We start from the raw sequence: 27,382 nt of genomic DNA on the forward strand, positions 1-27,382 counted from the left end.
ACTTGTATATATCCTGGACAGAGGGAGGCGCACATCCACTGATGCTCTGGGATGTCTGTAACACTCTCTGCAGCTATTGAGGGCAGTGCAGTTCCCATGCCAAGCCCCAAGGATCTTTGCCGAGGGAAATAAAACATAGACTTTATTTTTGTTACGCATGATATGCTAATGAGGTACACACCAACGGCAGAGAAAACCATGCAAGGCACCAACCTGTTCACTGGGAGCTGTTAAGTGTCTTGCTCATGGACATGAAGCCAGATGGTCTACGAACAGCATCCTTACATAAGAGTATCTTTGAGGTAGGCAGTGTGTGTTGTGACTATGGCGTCATCTGTGGTTCTGTTTTGCCATTAAGAAAACTGGTGAGCGTCCAAGATGGGCGGTGACATGCTACAGATTACATCCATGTTACCTGGCTTTTTTCACCACAGGAACAATGGTGGATGACTTGGGGCACAACAGGACTACAGACATGGAAAGGGAGAGGTTAAACATGCCTGCACCAGCTATCTATCATGCAGGATCTTATCACCTTGGCCTGGGGTGCCTTCTGGACTGGTTGCTCTGTGGTTGTTGACGTGCCTATACGACTCGCATATCTTGCCAATGACCAGAGAGCTAGTGGAGTTTTGGCAGTGTTGGGGGCTCCCTCCAGAATGTTTGTGTTATTAACCTCGGAACGGGAACACTATATTGAGCTCGTCCGGGACGGGGGCATGCCATGTTACTGTAGCTGCACAGCTGGGACTCCCTTTAAGTCTGATTTTGTGTGCTGTCCCTGCCACGTGAGTCATTACCACTTAGCTGTGTCTCGGTGTTCTTGCTGCGTTCCCGTTTTGTTGCCGTGATCACTCTGCAGAGATCGTAACAGCCCCACAACACACTTTGGCTCTGAAGGGGAAGTCTCATGCAGAGGGGGAAAGCTGATAAGGAAAAGGTGTGGTGGAGCGATGCACATGTTCACTTGCCCACTTCTTACCTGTCGCTCCTTTCCCTCCCATCTTCTATCTTCTATTCTCTCTCTCTCTCTCTCTCTCTCTCTCTCTCTCTCTCTCTCTCTCTCAAAAATCATCAGCCACCACCACCCACCCGCCTGCACTCCCCCCCCCCCCCCACACACACACACACACATGCTTCCCTCCTACCTACTGTATTCTGTCCCGCTCTCTCGCTGTGCCCTGCCAAAAATGTCTTCTTAAGTTATTTATAATCACCGGGGTGCTGTCAGTCACAGCTGAAATAGAGAGAGAGAGAGAGAGAGAGAGAGAGAGAGAGAGAGAGCGCGAGCAAGGAAAAAGTGGCGAGGGTTGAATGGATTGATGGGGAAATAAATAAATAATGTTCTCCCACTGCTAACAGCCAGTCATCAGTGAGAGTGTAGGATGGTATAATCGGAGGCTGTAGAGGTGCTTGCCGGGTGGTGAGATTAGAAGCTTTACAGGGAAGCTTTGCGTCTATGTGAAGTAGCCCCCACCTAAAACCACCCCCACCCCCCCCTCTCCGTGGACGTGCCTCGGCTCTCTGCCCACTTCAAAGTCTCTAGCTCTGCCTTTAACTGCAGAGCGCCAGCCACGACAAGCTGAAGAAGGCACTGAGGGGAGAGCGAAGGAAGCCATGGAAAAGTGTGTGTGTGTGTGTGTGTGTGTGTGTGTGTGTGTGTGTGTGTGTGTGTGTGTGTGTGTGTGTGTGTGTGTGTGTGTGTGTGTGTGTGTGTGTGTGTGTGTGTGTGTGTGTGTGTGTGTGTGTGTGTGTGTGTGTGTGTGTGCGTGCGTGCGTGCGTGCGTGCGTGCGTGCGTGCGTGCGTGCGTGCGTGCGTGCGTGCGTGCGCGTGCGTGCGTGCGTGCGTGCGCTTGTGTGTGCATGTCTGTCTCTCTAGGGACCTGTACGTTTTTGTAAGTCTTTTTTTACTTATTTATGGGTGGCTGCAGAGAAAGGAACAGACAGATAAGGGAGAACGAGGTACTGGAGGAGGACAGGAGCTAGAGAAAGAGAGTGACAGAAAGAGAGAGAGTTTCAGGCGAAGGCTATAGAATGGTGCCTGTGTGCCAGAACACAAACCTGCGAGAAACCAGGGCTTCTTGAATCGCGTCAATATATCCCCCATTCCTGCTTGTCCCTGCTCACACATCACTCACAGGATTAACACCATACACACCGGTATACGCGGTAAAGTATTGTACAAATGTAACCAAATGGACCCATAAGGGTTCATTTGGTTACATTTGTGGAATACACTCAGGATTTTACGGTATTGACATAAATAATAAGGATTTCTGCTGTGTATTTGGACTATGAAAATGGGTCATGAAAACATTCTTTCATTTTTGAATGTCAGCCAAAACTTTCACATCACTTATTTAGTTACGACTCCGTGACTAAAATACTGTGTGAGAGTGAGCAGACAAAGACACCTTTGATTTATTTTGGCTTCCTCAGAACATTTGGATCTCACGCAGCTCTGCTGAATAGCTCCGCGTCGAACACCCTGACACAGACAATTGGTTTGTTTGACCATGGCGTCCGAGTTGTCCTTTTCTTTCTCTCTATAGGGACATTAGGGAATAATATCACACATGTTAAATACACATACTGACATATTATACTATTCATTAGAGTGCAGGTAAGAAAAAAGGTTTGTCATTTTAAAACAGCTACACTAACATAATACATCTTTATTTATATAGCATCTTTCAAAACACAGCACACAATAAGAAATAGAGCAAAAAACACGACACAGCAAAGCAGTAGAATACAATAGGTGAAAACTTTTGGGAATAAAGGCAGCTTCATAAAAGTGCGTTTTCAAGAGAGATTTGAACCGGGGCATAGACTCTGCAAACCTTATCTCCACAGCAAAAGCCAGACGTTTTGAGTCGGGAATTTTAGATGGCTAGGAGAGCTTTGTCCAAGCAGCTCAAACTACGTTTTGGTACATGTGGCTTGATTAGTTACGAGATAAAGAATTGGGCCAGACCAGAGATGGCCTTGAAATAATTATGGTCACCAGTTTGGAACCAGTCATGACCCAGGCTGCAGGGTTCTGCACTAGTTTTAACCGTTGAATTGACTGGAGAGAGGAATACTGGAAGTTGCAGTAGTCAAGGAAAGGCGTGAATAAATGAATGTGTGAATTACTTAAGTTAAGTTGGGGGTGGATAGAAAATGATTTCTAAGCTGTTAGAATGATAACTGAATTAACTTCTTTACATGTCATTGAAGGTGACAGCTACAGTCAGGTTCCTTACCGAAGACTTCACATTTGGAACTATAAAGAACTTTTTTCTTTTTTGTTATGAGGTGGACCAAATACCAAAACCTCATCAGATTTAGAGTTGTTCATGGAGGCTTATGTGTCTTTATTACTCGAGCCAGGGACATGCTGGGCCCCTGATTCAGCCCGGGAAAAAGAGTTGGAGAGGCCCTCATTGCGCACTATAGAGAGAGATCTCTCTATATAGCGCTGCTGCTACTCAAAGATTTGTCATTTCAGATCATGACAAGTGACAAGCCAGTGGGCCAATTACATGAGTTATATTTCGTTGTTGTCGGGTCTTCTTCTTCTTTCATATATCATCAGATGGCCAACTCAGTGTCCTGCAGCCACGCCCTCATCTCTGGTCCTAAGTCGAAAAGACCAGCTTCTGAGGGTGGGCTGTATAGGGGGCAGCCGGTGGTAATGTGCTCGGCAGTCTGTTCAGGCTCGCCACACTCGCATGCCGCACTGTCCGTTAGGCCCCACTTCTTCATAGAAGACTTGAAGCGCCCGACTCCAGTGCGCAGACGGTTAAGCGAGGTCCATAGATGGCGTGGCATATCTTCTCCTTTTACACCACCTCCTGGGTCCTGGATGTATCGCTGCATACGAGAGAGCCCAGCTGTCTCCCATGATCGTTTCCAAGATGCTGCCAGCCAGGCGTCTCTGGACAAGTCCTCAGGGATAGACTGTAGCATTTCTTTTGCTGCCTTGTTGTAGGGATGGCGAGACTTGAGCCTGCCTGGTGGTGCCGGTGTTGTTGTGGATTTGTGCAGGATGTGCCAGTCATACTTCTGGGCTTTTCTTGCCAGGGCGAGGGTAGCCGCATCCCGTCGGAGACTGGCTGGGGCGATTCCAGCCAGGACTGGCAGGTAGGACACAGGGGTGGGTTTCAGACAACCAGTTACTGTCCGGAGAGCGCTGTTGATGACAGTGTCAACCTTGTTGACATGGGGACTTCTGCTCCAGACAGGGGCGCAGTATTCTGCTACGGGCAGGACCAGGGCATGCATAGGGTCTGGGGGGAAGCTTCCCAAGTTGAACCTGCTAGGCGTCGGATGAGCGAGACCCTTGCTGTTGTTTTGCCTTCACTTCATCCAGATGTTGCTTGTAGGAGAGTGTTCGGTCCAAACATACACCGAGGTACTTGGGGGCTTGCTGGAACTCCAGGCGGTGGTTGCCAACATACACATCCAGTTCCCTTCTTGCTTCCCGGTTGTAGAGGTGGTAAGCTGCAGACACTGTTTTGCCCATGCTGAGCTGAAGATGCCACTTCTGGAGGTAGTTTGCCAGGATGCCCATGTCTCGGTTGAGGCCATCTTCCATCGCCTTCCATGTTGGACGTCGAAGCATGATGGCCAGGTCGTCCGCATAGCCGTACTTGGTGGATGTTGTATCTGGCAGGTCATGAATGTATATGTTAAACAACATAGGTGAAAGGACGGAACCTTGCAGGGCTTTCTCGTTGTCCTGGAAGCTGTCCTCGATGTCCTGAGTGAGTAGCGTAACCTGGTCTACTGTTGACCTGCCTCTGCGAAAGCCGGCTTGTTCCGGGGGGAGTTGTGTGTCCACCACTGGCTCGATGCGGCTGTGTATAAGCCTCTCCAGGGTGGAGAGTGGAAACCTTGTATGTCCAAAACTGTTTGTTTTGTATTTATCATTTAAAAAATGTAAACTAGTGAGAACAGACGATCTACAAGCACACAACGCCTCGCACCGCGAGGCGTTGTGTGCTTGTAGATCTGCTGTTTTCACTACTTTTGTGCGACGGCCTTGTATGATGAAGCAGGGCTTTGCTTTGCGAAAAAAATTACACATTTGAAACTTGGAGATACGAGGTTTCTGCCCAACAGTGATGGTTTACTTTGTTGGCCGCCCAGCCCCCAAAATGGAACGAAGGCCGACATTTTATTTTTATTTTTTCCCTAATGGCCGGCCTGGACCGGCTGGGAATGAACCGGCTGTTCAGGAGTTGTCCCGCTTTTCCCAATGGCAAGCACGTCCCTGACTCGAGCACATCCTGGGCTTGCTCAGGACCCGAAGCAGTCGATTATTATGTTCAACAAGAAGAAAAGATACATACTCAAGTATTATTTTCTTCTTATTTAACTTAATGATTGACAGAGATGGGAAACATCAAGCCCAGGATGTCATGTGGTCGTCACATTAGCTGGTTGAAGCTCCAGCGTGTGCCTTTTTTGTTCCCCTGATGTAAGCTTTAATTCCGCTCAAAGTCAAAGGAAAGTTACCATCTCATGCAATGTAAGTTAGAGCAAACCTTTTGATGGTTTAATATTGAGGCGATGGCTTTGAATTGCTTTGACTATCCTCCTGTCTTTGTTCTGTAAGAGTAGGTTTTAAGAGGCTGTGGACTTTGTTGTCCTAAGACTTTGAAAGAAAAAACCTTTAATGTTGAGATATGAAAATGTTTGATGACGATGCTTATGATTTGATACATTTTAGCGAGGCAAGTAAAGTTAAGAAGGCGACATACAAAATTAAGAATCAAAGCATTAAAGACCTATAACCTGTCCTAAACAAAACAATCCCTATCAAGCGTCAGGTAAGAATGAATGGAAAAACTGTGGGGCTTGTCAAAGGGGGTTCAATTACCAAAATTGTTTGTAGTTTCAGAAGTTGACTAGAATGACTACACAAAAGAATTGCAAAAAAAGTAATTAGTAATACAAAAAATAAACAGTAATTGACCTAATTGATCTTGCTATGCAAACATTAATGTACAGGTAGTTAAACTATTAGTTTAATTACCTGTTGTTGACTGCTCCCCAACACTTCTAATGCCCCCCCCCCTCCCCTCTCTCTCTCTTTCTCTGTCTGTCTGTCTGTCTGTCTGTCTGTCTGTCTGTCTGTCTGTCTGTCTGTCTGTCTGTCTGTCTGTCTGTCTGTCTGTCTGTCTGTCTGTCTGTCTGTCTGTGTCTCTCTCTCATTATCTGACTTCATATGATGGTAATGAAATTCTGTGTTTGTTGGTGCACTTACAGTAGTTGCATGAGTGGAAAAGCCAGGATGATGGGAAATGAGTGTGAAATGAAAGATAGATGAGATAGATGACAGAGAGAGAGAGAGAGAGAGAGAGAGAGAGAGAGAGAGAGAGAGAGAGAGAGAGTGAGAGACTGTGCATGAGAGGAATCCATTATATAAAAAAGAAAGATGATTATTATCCCACATGAGGAAAAAATGCACAACCACTCAAGTAAGATATATAGAGAGGGGGTGAATGAACAGATTACATTTCTTAACAGAAGTGGTCTCGTGATCAGAACATGAAAACATGAGCAGGGAAAGTGAATCAGAAAGTATGGTCAAGGTTCTCTCAAAAACCTTGATATTAGTCTGTTCAGCACGTACTGTAACCCCCCATTGTTCCAGTGAAGCTGCTTATAGTGGCCAGTAGCAGACTTGCACTGGCTCAGCTCTCCGTTTTGACTGTGTCGCTGCTGCTCCTGTATTACCTCAAGGCAGCATTGAAAATAAAAAACCCATGAGCGCTCAGCAGAAACCTTCTTCACTGGGTGAATTAAGGTTTTAGGACCTGCTGTATATTATTGATCATCCAGACAGCTTCCCTGTCAGTCAGTATCAGGCTTGAAAATAGGTTCAAACGAGAGTTCAAAAAATACAGAAAATAGAGACTTGGAGTGGAATACAGTGGGGAGAGAACTTGAATACTGTCTGGGGAGTTAAATTAGAGTGCCAGCAAAGTGTGTGATCAATCAAGAGAAAGGTGATTGAGAGAGAAGACAAAATAGTGCTCCTTAAAACGTTCATACTGCAACAATTGAGTCAGACAAGTCAGTCAACTGGATAGTACTGACTAGCCTGAGAGACGTGTAATTGGAAAAAAGATGGTAGGTGGGTTACATGAACTCTTTTGTGGATTGCAGTAACATTGTGATAACAATCACATATAATCGCTTAATTCAAGTGCAACTGTGCTTGGACAATATATCCGACGCTTGTATCATACGCTCTAGCCTTTGATTGCCTTTCAATAAAACCATTTGAAAGACATAATTATCACCCACATGTTACTGATTATAGACAATGTTATATTATTGTACCGTTCTTTATGCCCTGCATAATGGATTAATAAAAGTGTTACGTGTGTATTTTGGAGCGAATGGTATTGCACAGCACAAATCATTGTCTTCTTTAAATAGACAATCATCTCATATACACACAATTGACACTCTCACTTCAGTTGATTATAGGAAAATTAGAATCACAGAGATTCGTTGAGAATTAGGAGTGAGAGAGACCTCTGAATGGTGTGCGCCCCGGCCCGACTCCCAGCATGACCACTGCAGGCAAGCTTCACCAAACAGATTTGGCATAGCATAGATATAGGCTTTCCCAAACGTGTGTGGGAAAGATAGCGGGATATCGCAACAGGCACAAATAGTCCGCATAATCTATTGCGGCCGTAAGATACCGCTCGGAGACAGTGCCAGCTGCCTTGTGCGTAACTAACGGGAAGCGGGTCGGGTAGTGCCAAGGGTGCAGGACGGAAGATATGAACCCTTGGTGTAGAGAGAAAAAAGGATTGGACCAAGTATACACCCCTGGGGGACCTTGGTCAACAAAGCATATATGGTGTAAGTGGTACATTTTTGAGGATTCAACGAGACAGTATGCAAAAGACAACCTTGCACTGTACGTTCTGTCAGTTTAAGGGCTCATTTATACTCCATTGAACAACTGAGTTATGCAAGTCATGCAATCTAGTCTGCCAGGTACTGCAGTAAGGACATTGCCTTTTCAGGGTCTGTCAATCGCACGGCTAGATGGTCAGTCACTCAGCCAGAAAGGCACCACACTGTCCAGTCAGACCATGAGTCAGCTAATAGGGCGAGTCAGTCAGCTAAGAGTTCACATAGGGACATGTCTCCATCCCAAGTGCCACTTTCTGTCCTCTACTAGACCATAATCTTTATTAGGCTTTCACGGTTGGCTTACCAGATGTCTGCTTTTTTTGTAATAGGCAATTTGGAGGTCTGATTTTCAACTTAAAAATCTGTTATTTCTGGTGAGCAAACTGGTTACTACAGTATAACATTTGCCATTACAACTCAGGAGAGAGACTCAACATCTTTCTTTTATGACTGTTCTAAATAACAGTCATGCCTGCTCCCATGTCCATCCTTGTATTTAACAGCCAGCACTCAATATGAAAGATGGATTCAGTAGCATGGTGTTTCTCAAACATTTTCCCAAATTGATGTAATTGCCAGCTGAGCCCCATCTGATAGAATATTGTGCCAGCGACCCCCATAAGAGAAGATTTGTGTTAAAATTATTTTTCAAAATTGTTTCAAAAATAGCAAATCTATACATTTTCACCGCGTCACATCGTGACGGGTTGTGAGCTTGTAGATCGGCTGTTTTCAAGTAGCCCGAGTATAATTTAGGATTTAAGTGGTTAAACTATCCATCATTTTGCTGGGGACCCCAATGACCCCCCCCCCCCCCCCCCCCCCCCACACACACACACACACACACACACACACACACACACACAGACACACACACACACACACACACACAACCACCCCAAGGAACAACTGCAGTAACAATCCCTGCCGAATACATTTTTGAATCAGTGGTTAAAAAGATGGCTTTGCAATGATATGTAATGTTATGCTTTAGCTTTGAGGCATTTATTCCATAAGAAATCATCGGATGTGAGTGACATCATAGGATGTGAGCTGCCATATCCCTTGCTGGTGTTGAAATAATAAGGAAATGATAATGAAAATAATTACGCCATATTATAAGACGGTCAGCTGTTGCCTGAAGCAAATTTAGATGATGCAGTCAATTATAATTAGCTGTTCTGGGATCTACTGTCAAAAACAGTGATTTGTGTGTGTGTGTGTGTGTGTGTGTGTGTGTGTGTGTGTGTGTGTGTGTGTGTGTGTGTGTGTGTGTGTGTGTGTGTGTGTGTGTGTGTGTGTGTGTGTGTGTGTGTGTGTGTGTGTGTGTGTGTGTGTGTGTGTGTGTGTGTGTCAGAGCCTCTCAATGACCTTTTCCACATTATAAACATCGTTATCTGATTTTAAAGACGTATTGAAATAAAAAAAAACGCTTTTAAAGCATATTCATGGTCATAATGAGGACATACCTATCATTAGATATGACAAAAAGATCCATGTGTGTATTCCTTTTAATTACTTCCTGTCAAATTCAAATGTACAGCGTGATGACATGGGCATTGGGCAAGCCCTTATGAATATAATGTATATGAATCATGATTTCATTCACCTGTGTGATTTGCGTAGCTGTTCCTCCACTCGCACCTGCTGATTTTCTTTAGGGAGACACTCTATGGCTGCTGTATACTGTATACTTTATCCAACTCAAGATGACAGTCAGACAGCATTACTTGTTTTAAACTTAAACAGATACTTAAACTATAATAATGTATCTGAAGACATTAGAGGCGAGAAATAAGCAATTATGCAGTTCAGTCAGATATCTCTTGGATTTATTTATCTCTTGGAAATATATTTATTGAGCATAAATATATTGAGTATAAATATTTATAAGCATATTTGGCATCTCATTTCATTCATGAATTATAATAAATGATTTGCCAACTACGTTTTACAGGGAATGGAATGAAATAGACCCCAATAAGGAAATCATAGAAAGCCCACAGGTAGATTCTGGGGTGGTGGTGGGAGCACAACAATCACTATGTCATTATAGACAAATGATGCCAGTCCATGTGTGTACTAGGGATGGGATGATAAGCAAAAAACACTCACAATAATCGTATTGTGGAGATTTAATTTATTGTGATATCGTCCTGTCATGCACTGCGATCAATTCACCTTTTATTTGCCGAGCTGCATATTCGGTACCACTTAAAATTGGTAAAAGGTACTTATGATATACGTACTTAATACAGTCTTTTTTTCACTCTCTATCAAATGTCTTTGCCAAAGGCTTGTAGATCTGCTATTTTTTTGGAAAATGTTCCACCCCAGGATAATGGATTTTGATTATCGCGATAACGTTGTAAATGGCGATTTCTTTGGTCACAATAATCGTGATATGACATTTTCATATCGTCCCATCCCTAGTGTGTACCGTATGTGTCTTTGTGTGCATGTCCATCTCCGGCACCACTTGACAGATCTGCGCGAAACTTTGAACGCACACTCCCAGTAGGCCAAGGAAGAACCTCTATACACTCTACACAATGCCAAACTGTTCAAATCGACCTCATGGTGGCGCTATAACAGGTCACTTCATGTTTTGGCCTCTAAATCTGGAACCGTACGCTGTACAATAAAAAGGCCCTCGCAGTACTGCCAATTTAGCCGTTGTTGTTCAAAAAACACTTTTTGCTACTGCTAATTTTGTCCAAAAATTGGTACACCCGATCATCTCTGTAGTTGTATGTATCAGTCAGTCAGATTTTTCATATGACATTTCAATTGCCTACACTGTATGACTGACTTCCAATGTTTGCGGGCCTTGGGTAGCCAACCCGCCCTGGTAGGAGCGCAATATTCTCTTTTTTGATATTGACAATATTCCTTCTACAAGCTCACGTTGTGTCGTGATCAAGTGGTTAAAGTGGTTAACTGATCATGGCTTTGTCTGTAGCATGTGGTGTGAACATTAACTGTTTACTGTTTACTTTTACATCACATTACTGTCCTGATTAAATGCCGGTGCACTGCTGTTTCAAATGCATATACAGTAACTCAAGTCTAGGGGTGGCGTGACAGACCTGGTTTTAAGTGAATTGGCTGAAAGGTTGTTGACATTTTGGCACCTTTAAAATGAAAGGCTGCCCTGCCCTCAAATAAAACGTATCAGGGGGCTTTTCAACTCACTCAGGGCTTACTTACTTTTATTGACCTTCATAAATCCAAGTTTATTTCATTTCATTCAAAGGAATTCTCACTTTATGTCTCTCTCGTGCTCCGCACTCCCTCTTTCTCTCTATCTCACTCTCTTTCTCTCCTTCAAACATATAACCTTTTCGCAGGTCTCCCAGTCCGACCATAGTTTAATTTACAGATTGTCTGGGGATACGGAACTTTAAACCTCTTGAAACCGACCGAACAAAGTCACTTTGGCTTCAAATTTGGAGATTCTTAGGTGTCAGAGCTCACTGCAGCAATTTCCCCAAATCATATTATATATTTTATAAAGGAATTCACTGGCACAGCTAGGTATATCAACATGACCACAGCAATAACCTTCCCCTGGGGATTCCTAATCTCGCCTCCATGGATACTATCCCTCAATGTCAAAGCCTTCCCCATAGGGGGCAAAAGGACAGAAAAACATCACAGATGGCAGTATTCAATCAATCATAATAACTTATTTAAAACGTTTTAAACATAATTATCTTTACAAAGCTCTTCTCAAAGATCCTACAACTACAACTCGATTCAGCGTTCCCTTCCCTTCCGTTACTTACTTATGAGAGAGTTGAGAGAGAGAGAGAGAGATAGAGAGCATCATATCTGCGCGAGGTAAGGCCAGGGTAATGTTCTACAAAGTTATAATAATGAATTGCATTTTTATAGCGCTTTTCCAAGTGCTCAAAGCGCTTTACAATGGTTCATTCATTCATACATTGGGGAGTGAAGCGGCGAACATTCGACGCCAGCGTCCTCACTTCCCACATTCACACACCAATGGTGGCAAGCTTGCACCAACCAACTCATTGGAGGCAACGTGGGGTTCAGTGTCTTGCCCAAGGACACTTCGACATGTTGACAGGAGGAGCTGGGATTTGAACCTCCGACCCATGGATCATTGGCCAACCCACTCTACCTCCTGAGCTACAGCCGCTAACGTTGCTGTCTGTAATGACTGGATACACTTAAGGGTTTTGAAGAAACATTAGTGGTTACTAGTAAAACTCTAAAATAACTGGTGCACTATTGTGTTGGAGTGCCTCCGTGCAGCAGCAGAGTTAAGGTGCTATCTATCCCTGATTGATTGGTTGATTGATTGATTGAAGACTTTAGAGGTTCATGACAGTACAGTTCACTGGTACAAGGTCAACTAAAAGGAGATCCAAGTAAGCTTTTCAGCTTATTTGCACAGGAAACCTTTATGTATCTCATATAACAACTGAGACCACACTATTAATTCATTATGCTAATGAATGGACGTCTCTGTTGTTTCATACACCATCTTCGGGCATATGCTACACTATTGTTATTTATCATTTGAGCTTGACTGTGATACATGTGGCTACATGATTGATTGATGTTTTTGTGGGATAGAGAAGCCAGGGCTTGTAGTTACTGGACTGTCGAAATTGTAGCTACAGTACCTGATACTGTATGCTGATGGAGAAGGGGAAAGAATCAAACCAAGTTTAAAGTGAGTGGTGGTGGTGGTGTGTGTGTGTGTGTGTGTGTGTGTGTGTGTGTGTGTGTGTGTGTGTGTGTGTGTGTGTGTGTGTGTGTGTGTGTGTGTGTGTGTGTGTGTGTGTGTGTGTGTGTGTGTGTGTGTGTGTGTGTGTGTGTGTGTGTGAGATAGATGCACAGCCACTGAAAATCGTGTGCGCAAACATACACGCAAACAATCACACCCGTGCTGCGGGGGGGGGGCGCACAGGACTTCGCACAGGGCCCCGCATTTCTCCGGAACGGCCCTGTATATGGGCATAAAAGAGTGCCAGCCAGGATACGACTTTTGCACAACTGGACATCGATGGTGACTATTCTGCCCAACGGGCACCGGTCTGGGTTCTCCAACATTACTTCTGTGACTCCTACATTCAATCCCTCATCGCACACCCCCTGTCACAGGACTAGTACTGTTAGATGATTTTTAAACTATTAAATATATATATAGCTAACATGGCCGCCAACATAAGGACACATTGTGCATCGGACAATGTACTACTGGCACTACCACTCACACCACTTCACACTTCACGTTGTAACATCGTTTGAAGAGAACATGGGGTATAGTTTTATACACTATCATACAACTCGGTAAGCCTAGCCTCCTGGCAATTGTGTGGTAACAGCAGATCTTCTGCCTGAGAAAGATATATAAACAGCGGAGTGGGACCACAATGGCTATGAGAGAGAGAGAGAGAGAGAGAGAGAGGGAGAGAGGAAGAGAGAGGGAGAGAGAGGGTGTATTTGAATTTAATTTATAACGTAATCATTTATTCTGAAAAAGACCTAAGAGGAGGAGTGAGGGGAAGTACAAGATGACAGAGAGAGAAAGAGGGAGAACTAAGATGGAGAATAGAGATAGAAAGGGAAAGGTGTGTGTGTGTGTGTGTGTGTGTGTGTGTGTGTGTGTGTGTGTGTGTGTGTGTGTGTGTGTGTGTGTGTGTGTGTGTGTGTGTGTGTGTGTGTGTGTGTGTGTGTGTGTGTGTGTGTGTATCAAATATATATATACACCGTACAGTATAATGGAGCCATGGCTTGGGGTGGTGAGAGTGAGCTGAACATCTGTCTGTCTGTGTGTCTCTGTTGAGGTAATAGATCCCCAGCTACAAGGATGAATGAGGCTCATTTCTACCAGGCTTCAATAAAGGCAGGTATAGGCAGGGGGACAAAAGCTGCAGATCCATCATTGAGAGTGTGTGTGCGTGCGTGTGGCCGGCCGCACTTTGGCACTCGCCCTTACTGCGCTGTGGAGCAGTGGTGTAATGTAACCAATTCATTCACTGTAATGTACAAGTACAATTTTGAGTTATTTGTACTTTACTTGAGTATGTCCAATTTCCAGTAGGCTACTTTTACTTCTACTCCAATACATCTCGGATCCAAATATTGTACTTTTACACCACTACATTGATTTGAAAACTTTAGTTACTAATTACATTAATCCACTTGTAGCACTATTTTATCCACCTGTTTCCACAAGACTTTACTGTAGCATTATCTGCAGGACACTTCCGGTTAACAGCAGACATACAAGCTCACGTCGCCTTCTGCGCAATGCACGATGGGATGTTGGAAAGTCCTGGATACGTAGGATTTTTGAAAACAGTCGATCTACAAGCTCACAACGTGCCGCATCGTGACGCGTTGTGAGCTTGTAGATCTGCTATTTTCAAACATTTTGTACTTTTACTTTTGGTACTTTAAGCGCATTTTTATGACAATACTTTCATAATTTTACTCAAGTAGATTTTGAATTCCGTACTGCCACTTGTGACAGAGTATTTCTACATTGCAGTATTGATACTTTTACATAAGTAAATAATTGGAGTACTTGTTCCACCACTGCTGTGGAGGTACCTTTGGCCCAGCACCCACCAAATATTTTGTGCAATAAGCAAAAAAAAATAAAAAAATGAAAAAAACCTGATATAATTCAAAATCTGTCAAATTAAATGTATATTGTTTATCAATACAGTATCACGAACATACTAGTGGCAAATGAATCAGACAGTGCAACTGTCAGGATCTCACATATTTTTCGTGAGATTTTCTATAACAGTAATTTACAATGCAATACAATGCATTCAGTTTACAAACTGATATACCTTATTACCCAAAATGCAAAACGTAATATTCAAAATAGTGCTATTTATTCTGTGTCTGTTGCAAATAGTGCATGCAATTGTATAGCAAAAATATATATATTAACACAGGCTTGTAGATCAGATCAAATGTTTAACTGTGGGTCCCGCAAAATCCCACACCGCCCTGCAATTAACCAGATGTAGCGCACCTGAAGCATGCGTGGTTGTGCTCCACTTTAGCTGGACATGATATGAACACATTTATCTTACTAGAGGTTCGGGCCACATAGCAGCCCTCACACCTACGTCGCACCGCAGAACCGGTTTGTTTATGGCTTTGTCTGGGTCATACTGGGGCTCTAATCTGAAGCCTACACACGCTCGCCGAGTAACATTTGGCCAAAAAGGGGACAGGATAGAGAGGAGTGAAGTATTCTCAAAAGAGACCAATTTGACATTAATGTATTTTTTCCCTTTTTTATAATAAAAGGTTGTGTATATTTTTTTCCCCATTCAGTTTTGGACAAATACAGACTTAAAAGAATCTTAAACAGGCATAAACAACCTCTTCGACAGAGTTTTTATTTTATTTTTTTCCTCACAGAAGGAATCTATGATAATCTGTACAGGTTTACTTTACCAGGAGTCTATTCAATTCTTTATTGACTTTAAAAAAAAGGCAGATTGTGCAAAGGCAGAGCCTCGTCTAGGGACACAAGAGTATCTACTTGATGCAGATCTTGAAGCTCGGCAAATTTTTTCAGAGGGGAGGTGAACAAAGCACTTGAACGGTGGAGTGGAGCAGCTGCATTTAGTGTCTTACCATCATACAACCAGATTGGCAGCCCCTTAGTTGGACAGATAAATCATGTTAAAGCGGGCTGGTAACCCCCCATCAGTCCATTACTAATGCCAAAGGGAGCAGAAACTCTATTGCCCCATTTGACCTGCATGCTCTGTTTGGCATACCGGAATACTAGGATTCTTAATATCTTGTCCTCAGGCATGCTAATTTTCTTACACACCTTTTTGGTGATTAACTCAGCCAAAGGCCTTAGACAGCTTAGAGCCATTAATAAAGCATAGTTATTTAAAGGCATAGATACACTCATCAGTACCATGCTTAACCTTGAAGCTAAACTGATATACCAATATATTTCACATAAACAATAGTAGAATCTTTTCCAGGATTTTATCTCACTGGCTAGAGCAATTGGCCTCTAATTATCCAGGCTCCTATACATGCCATCTTTGTCCTTGATGAAAGGAACAAGAGTCACAGACAACATAAAGTATGGCAACAGTCCAGAGTCATAAAACCAGTAAAACAAATGGCAAGAAGAGCTGCAACCTTTGGGCTTGCAAGCTCGAACTGCCCTGGAGTCATTGATCTGAAGCACTTGCTTTATTATCTTATTGCGTTATTGTTTGATACTGTAGACCTCATGCTACACAGCTACACTGTTGGCAGTTTTACAGTACCCACTTTGTAGGGGTAATTTTTTAACACAGTTAAATAAAGCAGAATAATGACAACTAAGGTGTATTATCGACCCCACCTCCTTCCAAAAGTCAATGACATTGTTTCAAGTAGTTTTCTAGCCAGTAGCCATATAGATTCTGCTCTCATAAAGTGTTTTTTGCATATACAAATTGCATAGTTTAGGTTTTAGGGAAATTCAGAACTTCCACTTATCCAGCCAAGTCTTTCTCGGAGAGATGTGAAGAATTTCTTACAGTAATTAGCTTTTTTCCACCTTTTTTTTCCTTCAAAATATTAGAGATTGAGCAGCTCTGTAACACTGAATGCAGAGAGCTTGATGTCGATTCCTGCCTCAACATTAAGTGAAGTGGAATATTTCTGTATTTCTAAATCACCCAGCACAAAGACTGCATTCCCCACTTGATTTTTAATAGCTGCACTTCTGACCAGATTTGCGCTGCCTGTCTACTGTATGTTTTCTTTTCTTTTTTTCTTTTTTTCCCACTCTCTCTCTCTAATGGCCAATGGCCATCTATTGGAAAGTTTAGCATTCCTATAACCAACCATGTCAATCCTGTACAGGAGCTTTTTTATTTTTGAAAAAGTCAACAGGGGGTGCCCGCTGGCCTACTGGTCCAGGCGCATACCACATGGCATTGCCACATTGCCGGTTCGATTCCCTTTGCCGCATGTCACTCCCCGTCTCTCCCCCCATTTCCTGTCAGTCTACTGTCCTTTCCAATAAAGGCATAAAAGCCCAAAAAACAAATTGTAAAAAATAAAATAAAAAGTCAACAGACATTGCAAAACGTGTTGAAAGCAACTAAGGCGGCATTCACACAGGCACGTTGTATTGCGATTAAAACGAATCCTCTAACGTATTGTCGGAAAATACACAACGTTTGGGCATGTGTGAAGATGCATCCGTATTCTTTTTTGAATCAAAGAAACAAATGCAAATCCACAAAAAAACTGTGGTTTCGATTCGCTACAGCAAACGCTTCACTGTTGGTGTGAATCCATCCGTCTTAAATACAGGCAATGAAACATTGTGGTAGGGTATATAGAGCCATGTGCGGGTTAAATCCATAGTTATTTATAAAAGGTTAAATCCCCCTCCAGACCGACCGCTCTCATTAGATGTCTGACCATTCTGGCCGCCTCCTCCCCTCATTAATTTAATTTCTGATCACCGCTCCCTCGATCGCACAGAGTGTATTATTTGTGAGGAGTTGCTCACAGTTAGATAAAAGGAAAGTGCCACTGGAGTCACTTGTATATCATATATAGGCTATAGGCCTAATATAATCTCTCTCTCTCGCTCTCTGTGCCAAATCATGTCCAAATGGAGACGCTTGTTATGCGTGCCCGCGCGGAGCGCAGAGGGAGCCAGCGGAGGGCAAGACGAGGGGCAGAGAGAGAGAGAGACACGTTGACGTCCTCCTCTTCGTAGATATTCATATCTTTCTATAAAAGTATTTGCTGTCTGGTTTATTGATGGTAGATTTTGCGAGTCCCTCCGGCCGCCGCTCATTTTATTTTTTGATCGCCCGTTTACGACCGCAGATAAATAGGCTAACGCCTGTGCCGCAATTTTGCAGGGGTCCTGTGATTACATTGTGAGTTGAACTTGAAGAATTAATAAACACAGGGAGATGGAGGAGGCATTATTATGCAGCTTGGATACATAGACCTACATGTCCCGTGGACAGACGTGGACTCAGTGATTCCTTGTTTCGGATGACAATGTGCAGTGTGAGGGCAAACGTATCAATTAAATATGCAAGAATGTGGCAACTTCACCCCTCCCATTCGCATGACTAAACCGAATTATATTATGAGAATGTGGCCTAAGGCCTATCCTAAAGTCGTATGTTAAAGACACAATAGCCTACTACATTTCTCTAGACTACCTGTGTAGTTAAATGTGGTAAAGATGTGTGAGGATGTCTGTCTGTATTTTCAGTTTCTCATCGTAATCTGAAAGCTTATCTGACAAACCAGCTACATGATCATGTAGCTCCCCTCACATTCACTTAGTGTTGAATCATGTCGTTCATAAAAAAATGTTGCCTCGCCCTCAACCACCAAGAAATGTGAAAGTGGATGAGAGCAAATGTCTTTGTTAGACCAGCATTGTTATTGTGAAACAGGTTTTACTAATATAAGTGTTTAAAAAGACTGCTATGGCACACTTAACTTAAGTGTTTCTCAGGCAAATGTGTTAGCATACACCACCTTATTAGTCAGGAGAATTATTTTCAAATGGAAGGTGGTTTCCCTTCCCACCTTACTTAAATAATATTTAATATGGTGTATAATTTGTTTTACACACAATGTCAACCAGAAGGGTGAGCACGTGGGTGTGGGAGGGATTTTTATTTTGTAGGATGATTTGTTATGTGAAATGTATTCGTATACACTTGATTGCCTGATTGTAATGTCAAAATTTGAAATCTGAAAATAAACAGTGTTTAAAAAAGAAAAGAAACAGGATTGCTGTGTCCATTTGGCGAAGGAGACCAAGACAACTAGGGGGAGAAGTCCTTTGTTGCAGTAACAAAGTCAAAGTCAATGTTGTAATAAGCTGTCTGTATACTCTCCACAGCTTTATATCTCTTAAATGTACAGTTTTTATAAGAAAACAATCAGATATATAACTGTAATATCCAGTGATCGTCATTCAGGAGGAAATATGGCTGTGGCATGCCAACTTTAAAGATCCTCTCTCTCTCTCCCTCCCTCCCTCTAGGTGGAGAGGTGCCTTACACCACTCTGGCAACTAGGATGATGATGGGTTTCTGGTGGATGTTTGCCCTGATTGTAATCTCCTCCTACACTGCCAACCTGGCTGCCTTCCTGACCATCACACGCATAGAGAACTCCATACAGTGAGTATTACGTTGGACGTGGTGGCAGTATGCCTCAAACATTTGTTTTAATACCCATGAACCTCATGGCCTCACCATAGCTTTTAACAAAAACAAAAACCTCTCTGACATGGATGAATGATTGTAACTTTCCTCCTACTGGCTTGGAACCCTGATTCCTGACATTTTTACCATTGGGCTAATTGAGCGTGCCTTCTTGCTCAAGGGATGAATTGAATCTTGATCATCAGGTCAAAATTCATATCAGATACTGTGTCTTGGTGAGACATGACCTTTAACACAGTCTCAAACTGCTGCGCTGCCTGCGGGCACTCGCCCTTCGGGCTTGTGCCTGCGGCAGCGCAGGTGTTACAATAATCACGATAACCAACACCCTCTTGTTTACAATTGCTTAAATAACACACCGCTGAATTCAGCGATTTACCAGTCAGAATCAAGCATTCATCCAAGCTGTGTAATAATTATTGATGATGATCGCTCCGCTCTATATTACAGACCAGTACCTGGCTCGCTGGCTGTGCTCAGTGCGCTGCTTGATTTTTATGTAGTATACATGACAGCCATGTAAACAAATATACACAAACTTTAGTCCCAAGAACATTTTTGATAAATTATTGGCACCTCTGCTACATGCCGGTGCCTAATCACTTTGTCAGGTTTTATTTCTCAATAATTACCGGCTGGTTATAAATTATTGCTTGCTTAACATACTCTACCATACAGATTGGACAACATTAAATTGTATTCATTAAAAAAAGATACATGGTGCCGTTAATTATGCAGAAAATGCAGGAAGGCAGAGCATTCTCAAGAATATCTAATGCCCGCTTATCAGTGTGCAATCAAAGACACTGTAGCAAACCGATCGCTTAAAAGGGTCATAATTCCAGAATCCTTTTAAAAAAACGTAAATTCTGCGATTGGTCCGCCACTTAGCCAGCCAATTTCATACAGTAATTACTTTGGAAACAAAATAGTGGAGATTCAGCAGCACTTTCACAATGAATTCAGAGAGCGTGATGTTGACTCCTGCCCACCTTCAACATTAACCCACTTCAGTGAAATATCTCTGTCGTCCCTGGAACACACTGTTGCACTTTCAAAATCACCCTGCCCTTCAGACTGCATTCCCACTTGGTTTTTAAAAGCTGTATTTCTGATGGTGGGTTCAGATATTTAAGCCATTATTAACCTCTCTCTCTGTCCACTGTTTTTACCCCCTGAGAGAGGCTAGAGGAGGCTGCAGAGCACGCGCACGCACGCACGCGCGCGTGCACACACACACATACACACACACACACGCACACACGCACACACGCACTCGCACACGCACACGCACACACAGACCGGTTGGTTGAGAGAATACCAAGAATGTGCAAGGCTGCCATCAAGGCAAACAGTGGCTACATTAAAGAATCCATACCCGTACTGTTGAGCAAGCGTTACTCTCAGCACGTAAAACATAAACATGAAAAGGCACTGAACAATAAAATAATATATAATTTGGAATTAAGGACACAATGGACCATTCGGTCCATTGCTCTGGGTCTAAAACTGAATTAACATTTAACCATTGTGGAAGCTCACTCGCTTTACTTAGTTTTAAAACATGCATAGACATACATTACACATGCATGCATGCACACACGCATGCACACACGCATGCACACACGCACACACGTACGCACGCACGCACGCACGCACACACACACACACACACACACACACACACACACACACACACACACACACACACACACACACACACACACACACACACACACACACACACGCACACACACACTGAAGAGATCTGCCGCCAACTCACGTTACCTCCCTAAGCTGTTGTCTCTCTGTTTATCCATCCTTGTGATAATATGTTTGCCTGTTTCTCACCCGCTGGCTCGAGGACTCTCATCTCGCATTGGTCTAATCAGAATGCAGAAGCATGCAGAATGCCTGGCAGCTCTGCTGTTAATAGCATACTGAGCTTTGGGGATAAATCACACTTTTTCTTGACATTTTATCTCCCTATGAATTCGTTTCTGTTTGTCTGTCTGTCTGTATGTCTGTCTGTCTGTCTGTCTGTCTCCCATGTCTCTCTTGAGTATTGTCTTTCTTGGTCCCATCTATTTCTTCATAACGTTTACTTATTTCTTTGTGTCTGTGCCTCTCACTATCATTGATGTGTTTGTTCTTCCTCGTTAAGCTTGGCTCTGTTCCCCTTAATTTATTTTAACCTCCTGCTTGTTTTCTGTCTAGTCTTCCAATCACTTCTTTCCACTTACCAAAGAACTTTGCCCTGCTTCTCCTTCTTTTTTGTCATCTCTTCTCCTCCATCTCCATTGTTCATTTACATTAGTTGTCACTAATGAGCGCCTCTCGGTTTGATGCCTCATTCAGCTAATTAAGGATTTCCATAAATTTCAATGTATTATTCTTAATGTGTTGACTCTTCTGGGGTCATTAATGTCTTAATTAATGCCAAACACTAATACCCACAAGGCCTAGGGGCATCTTGATGGGAGGTGACGTGGGGGGTTAAGCATGTGCCCAAAGTTAACTAAAAAGGAACCGTGAAGCAAAACCAAAACGGATACGTGGACAGACGCAGAGGAATTTAAAAGAGAGAATTAATCAAGTGCATTTGGTGTAATTAGCATGCATTGTTTCCTTATACTTACAGTATGTTGTTGTTTTTGTCCCAATTACTTAGATACATTTCCTGAAGCGCTAACCTCATTCTCATAACTTTTCCTCATAACATTATACCATCTGTGCAAAATAGCCTACAACACTCAAAATAGTTAATTGCATGCAATAAAACTCACAAAGTCACCTTCTGATCATTGCGTAAACCCAGAAACTAAAGTATCAAAACTTGATAAACTGTGTCTAGACTAGAGTTTTGCCGTCCATGAAACATCTTACCTCGATATACAAATAAGAAAAAATAAACATTTATTTATTCATGTTCGCATTCACTGAGCAATATATTAATTGGCATCCAGACTTTCTTCCCTGTTGGGCCACAAAGACTTTCCTTTTAACCACTTGAAATATACTTCTTTCACCGGGGACCCACAGAGGTCCACCCAAATTACTATGGGGAAAAAAGCATTGTACTATACTGCCAAATGTACTGCCCTAGTACCAACAGACAAAACCTCTTGATTCCCCATCAAAATTTGACTTTGGCACTCAGCGAGCCTTACGGAAGGAGTGCAGAAAGAGTTGCAGCCTCTTAGCCTGACTGACTGTCTGACTTTGACTGACAGACGTGAGTGACTGAGGGGTAGTCATTAAGTCATTTTTGAAAATCATTGTCTGAGTGAGCAAACATAAAGAGAGTGCATGGTTGAGGGAGGAATGAATCAGGAAAGAAAGGTGGCAGAAAGAATTAGGCAGTGCTTCATGTGTCTCTTGCCATGAACAGTTAGGACAGTGGAGACAGACAGATACATACAGACAGACAGACAGACAGGCTTTTAAGTATTGATGCCCTTGTCTCGTCCTGGAAATGAAATAACAAGTCGGTGTAGGGAACTCTCTCTGGACTATTTCACGCTTGGATGTTTTCACTCAATTTCACCCTGAATACTTGAGGAGAGGTACAAGCAATAGCAGCGGCAAGTGGCTGAGGGTGGAGGCAGAGAGAGACAGAGAGACAGAGAGACAGAGAGAGAGAGAGAGAGAGAGAGAGTACACAATGCATGGTTTAAATTGGACCGCAACTGCTGAGAGAAACGACTGGAATGGAGGTATAGATATGCAGAGGAGAGCTCAGGAGGAAAAGTGAGAATCCGGGAGAGAAGGAGATACAGTATGTTGAGAGTGGTTTGGGTGGGGTAGGAAGAGAAAGAAAGGATGGAATGGATTTTTTTAAAGCGAGAAACAGTAGGGGGTCCATTTAGAACAGAGGGAGATGGAGCAGAAAATGAGTGTCAAAAGAGAGGGATGAAGAGAGAGGGGGAAACTGGGAGAGAAAGTCTTCAGAGGAGGGAATGAGAGCTTACTCCTGTTTCATGTATCAGACATATTCTCAACTGTCAGTTTTACTACTTTCTCAAAATGGAGGCCTCCTTACTATCCATCTTTACATACAGTTCAGTAAGCACACAAGAGCTACAGTAGACTTGCTAGGTTCGATATACATTCAAAAGGTGCTGCTCAATTGACATGTTTCCTGATGTTCATCTGAGCTCTGACAGACAAACCAAAAGTGAAACGTTACTGTACCCCTAACCCCATATTTTAGCTGTTTATCTGTTGTGCTTGTTTGGGCTTTGAATACGGATTAAGGATTTTGTGAGGTATTGTGGCTGGTGTCCATAATAAGTGCGAATTGTTGTTGTTAAAATAAGCACACCAGCCTGCAATGCCTGAGCAGGCATTTGTTTGGAACTTAATGGACTGTGCATCATATTTACAGGCACTTTACAAAAAAGGCATGCAGCCTTTTCCCTCTCCTTAAATTTTTTTTTATTTTGTCACCTTACAGACTGGATAAGTGTGGTCCTAAATGGTCTGCATTTACATTCACACACGCACACACACGCACACGCACGCACGCACACACACACACACACACACACACACACACACACACACACACACACACACACACACACACACACACACACACACACACACACACCGATGGTGAAGGTAACCATGCAAGGCACCAACCAACCTCCTCTTTGAGTGCAGTTAGGGGTTCAGTGTCTTGCTCAAGGACATTTTGAAACGCTAATTCAGGACTAGCCGGAGGAACGAACTACAACCCAGAAGGTCAAAGTGTCCTTGAGCAAGATACTGAGCCCCCTGCCTTGCATTTCCTCCCTGCCCTACCTCCTGCACCACTTTGTTTTAGCAGCAGAAATGTGAATCCCAAAACGTTTAAATGAATGCTTCGGCTGTAACTGAAGATATATTCCAAAACTAGGAATGCACTCAGAGAGATGCTACACCCATGCTACAGTACATATGCTATGTAGGCCTACTGTATTTTAACATTGGGCTGTGACCTTGATGTTAAAACTGTCTGAGTTATCACTGTGACAGAGAGACAAACAAACAAGGAGACAGACAGACACTGACTAAAACAGTACACCCACTCCACATGGGCGGGGGTGTAAAAGATATGCTACTACTGTAGTGTGTATGATATCAAAAAATAAAAGGAAATCAGAGATCTACTAGTATAATTACCAAGGTCTCTTCATAAAAGATTTAAGCCAATCTTAACTATAGTTATACTTTGGGTCCTCCTGACTCAAAAAAGGGAATATACTGTAGCTTGGCACTTGGAGTTGAAATTCAAAGCCTTTATAGCTGTTGAAATTCTGTGCCTTAGTTTCTCCTTTACTCACAGGTTAGGTTAGTAAATGACAGTAATATAGGCTGCACAATGTACTGTGCATATTTTGCATTCAAAACAGCTATACATCCTGCTGATCTAAGCTACTTTGCTGTGCAATCTGCATTTGATTTGACTGCAGCTGTACTTTAATTCAGACTGCAGAGTGATATTAAATCCGTCCTGCCCCCTCATTAAGCCAACTCCCTCATCATAAAGTTTCATTGTCCTCACATCGACTCATGAAAGAGAATGAAATAAAGAAGAGTGGAGTCTTTTTCATTGTGTTCATCTAGATCCCTGTGACTGATGTAGATATAGACTCAATGTCAACCTTCGCAATTTTCTCCAGCAGAACTGCACTATTGCTATGTCTAGGGCCCTAAATGGTGCCATTTACACTAGGCTACGAACGCACGCACGCACACACGCAAGCACGCACACACACACATACATACACACACACACACACACACACACACACACACACACACACACACACACACACACACACACACACACACACACACACACACACACACACAGGGACATCAAACGCATTTGCATCTTTAACCCTAACCAAACACCTAACCTCGAGTCACCAGGCTTTCAACCGCAGAGGAAAGCCTGGTATTTGTTCCAAACTGGCCTGTGTGATCCGGTTTAGACAAGTTTCAAACTAGGGGAATCATTAGATGTCATAGGACTTTAACATAACAAATAACTGAGTAAGCATGTTTTGCAGGAACGTGCAGTCGTGCACACATAGACATCAAAGGGGGCTTGAGGCCCTGCCCTTTTATCTGTCTGTAAAAAGGTGGCCTCTCCACACCGTGAATGCAGTTTTTACTATGGTAAGTAATGCAAACGCCCTCTTTCCATGCCATACCTGAAGGCAGCATTCAAGAGAATGAATTGCCTTGTCCAAACTCTCCTGAATATGAATGCAGCATCTTATGTTGAAAGAATTGCCCTCTCTGTGTATAGAAATCCATGCCGACAGAACCGACAGCTATTTTTTATATTTTCACCAAAAGGCCCTTTTAAACATTTCAGCCCCTGCCTCTCTAACATTCTCTGCACGTCCCTGATGTTTGGGGTCTCAAAGTATATCTCCATATGCAGTACATGGATCTTCCATGTATGGGTACCAGGGGTCTCCATATAGGAGTATGTGTCCGATATATACAGTACATCACTGGCCAGATGGCCAAGACATGGCACGGCCTCCACTTGTCGCATAGGCGTCTTACTGGTTATATAAAGTGTGTGAACCAAACAGTCTATTAAAGTGTATATTATGGCATGTATTAAACATTTAGTAAACATGTAGCAGCCATTTGGGTAACTAGTGGCAGCAGGGCAAAGGGAATCCACACTAATTCTTTTTTTAAATAACATGAAAAAGTTTGACACCCACTGACCTACGTTAAACAGTGAAATCTAAAGGCCGATTCATACTCCACTTTTAGAGCCGAATTTATTTCGGTCCAGTTCGGGGAACAGCCGAATTAATGACGGTACCCGAACCTCTGAACCTCTGAATGACATGTTGTAGTTTAGATAGAGCCGAACCAAAATAAATTTGTCTCTAAAAGGGGAGTATGAATACCCTATAAGCTGCTATTTTTGGAGCTGTGTGAAACACAGGCTCCCTATACGTAGCTTTGTGGGTCTGTGTGTGTGTGTGTGTGTCTGTATGTAGCCTGAACTTCCTAAACTTCGGCACGCTACTAGTCCCACAGTTTTGCCACCACACACTCGCGCCATATGTCAAATCGACCAGCTTACTCGGGAATCGTGGGCTAGTAACTTGCTAAGAGAAAGGTTCAATAGTTTAATTGATATTAATTTATTAGTGAATTAATTTTCCCCATTGACTTATAATGGGAATCGCAAAAACTCACATTCAATTATTTGTCTCTCGCAAACCATAGGGGCTAGAGTTTCAAGACTTGGAGAGGAGGTTCATAATGATTTCAAGGATTAAATGAAAAATAATTGTGTCATTTGGCCGCATGGTGGCGCCATAACACCCCACTTTACGTTTTGGCCTGTAACTCTTGAACCGTAGGTCGGAAAATTAAAAATATTTTTTCCCTGGATTCCTTGGGTCATGACGCATCTCCCCATATAGGCCACGCCCATTTGCGCCATGATAGATTTTCCGCCATCTTGAATTTTCTCCAAAACACACTTTTTGCTCCTTTTCCTACATATTTTCTTCAAATGTCACAAAAATCGGTACACATGATCCACACAAACACACACACACACACACACACACACACACACACACACACACACACACACACACACACACACACACAGCTCCACTTCACACGGGTGTGATTTTTTATCTCTGTGTACAAAGGAAACAGGATATGACACCTATATGTAGGTGCTTGCATGCATACAGTATGACACCCACAGAATGCTACAGTAAGTGCGCTGAGCTCCTCAGTGTTCACTGATCTCAGTTTGAACAAGACAACACTTTGAAACAGGTATCTTTAATTTTATTTCTATATTGCTATCTATAATATAGAGCTATTTAACACTTTGATGTTGTGAAATTTCATCAGCTGTATTTAGTAATGTCAGGCCTATCTATGATTTAGTTTGATCCAGTAACAGAGGGAGCTATGAGCGTCTCTTAACAGGTCATAATGTGTGCAGGATATTAATTGATCTTTAGAACATCTCTCCTGTCAGAAACCTTAGCAGATGATTGTATCCAAAACTGACACACATCGGTACATTTTAGCTTGTTAACTTGTTTGTGATGTTTTTTGAAAACATCATACCCATGCAGTACCTAACTCCATGCCAAAAATCTAAATCTAGTTACCAACTGCACAATTGTTATGATTTGTGTCTGATTTACGGTATATATATATAT

General features: G+C 42.7%; 1 protein-coding gene across 1 annotated transcript in view; it reads left to right on the forward strand.

Annotated features, from left to right (window-relative positions):
• grid2 (glutamate receptor, ionotropic, delta 2) overlaps positions 1–27,382 on the forward strand; it is a gene marked incomplete at both ends in the record, with an annotated part of 824,583 nt that overhangs the window by 685,596 nt on the left and 111,605 nt on the right. The window contains one exon of the mRNA XM_080739349.1: positions 18,983–19,121. Coding sequence (XP_080595475.1) covers positions 18,983–19,121 — 139 coding nt within the window. The remainder of the gene's footprint in view (positions 1–18,982; positions 19,122–27,382) is intronic.

The sequence above is a fragment of the Nannobrachium achirus genome (assembly GCF_963921795.1).
Source record: "Nannobrachium achirus genome assembly, chromosome: 12".
NCBI classification, from domain to species: Eukaryota; Metazoa; Chordata; class Actinopteri; order Myctophiformes; family Myctophidae; genus Nannobrachium; species Nannobrachium achirus.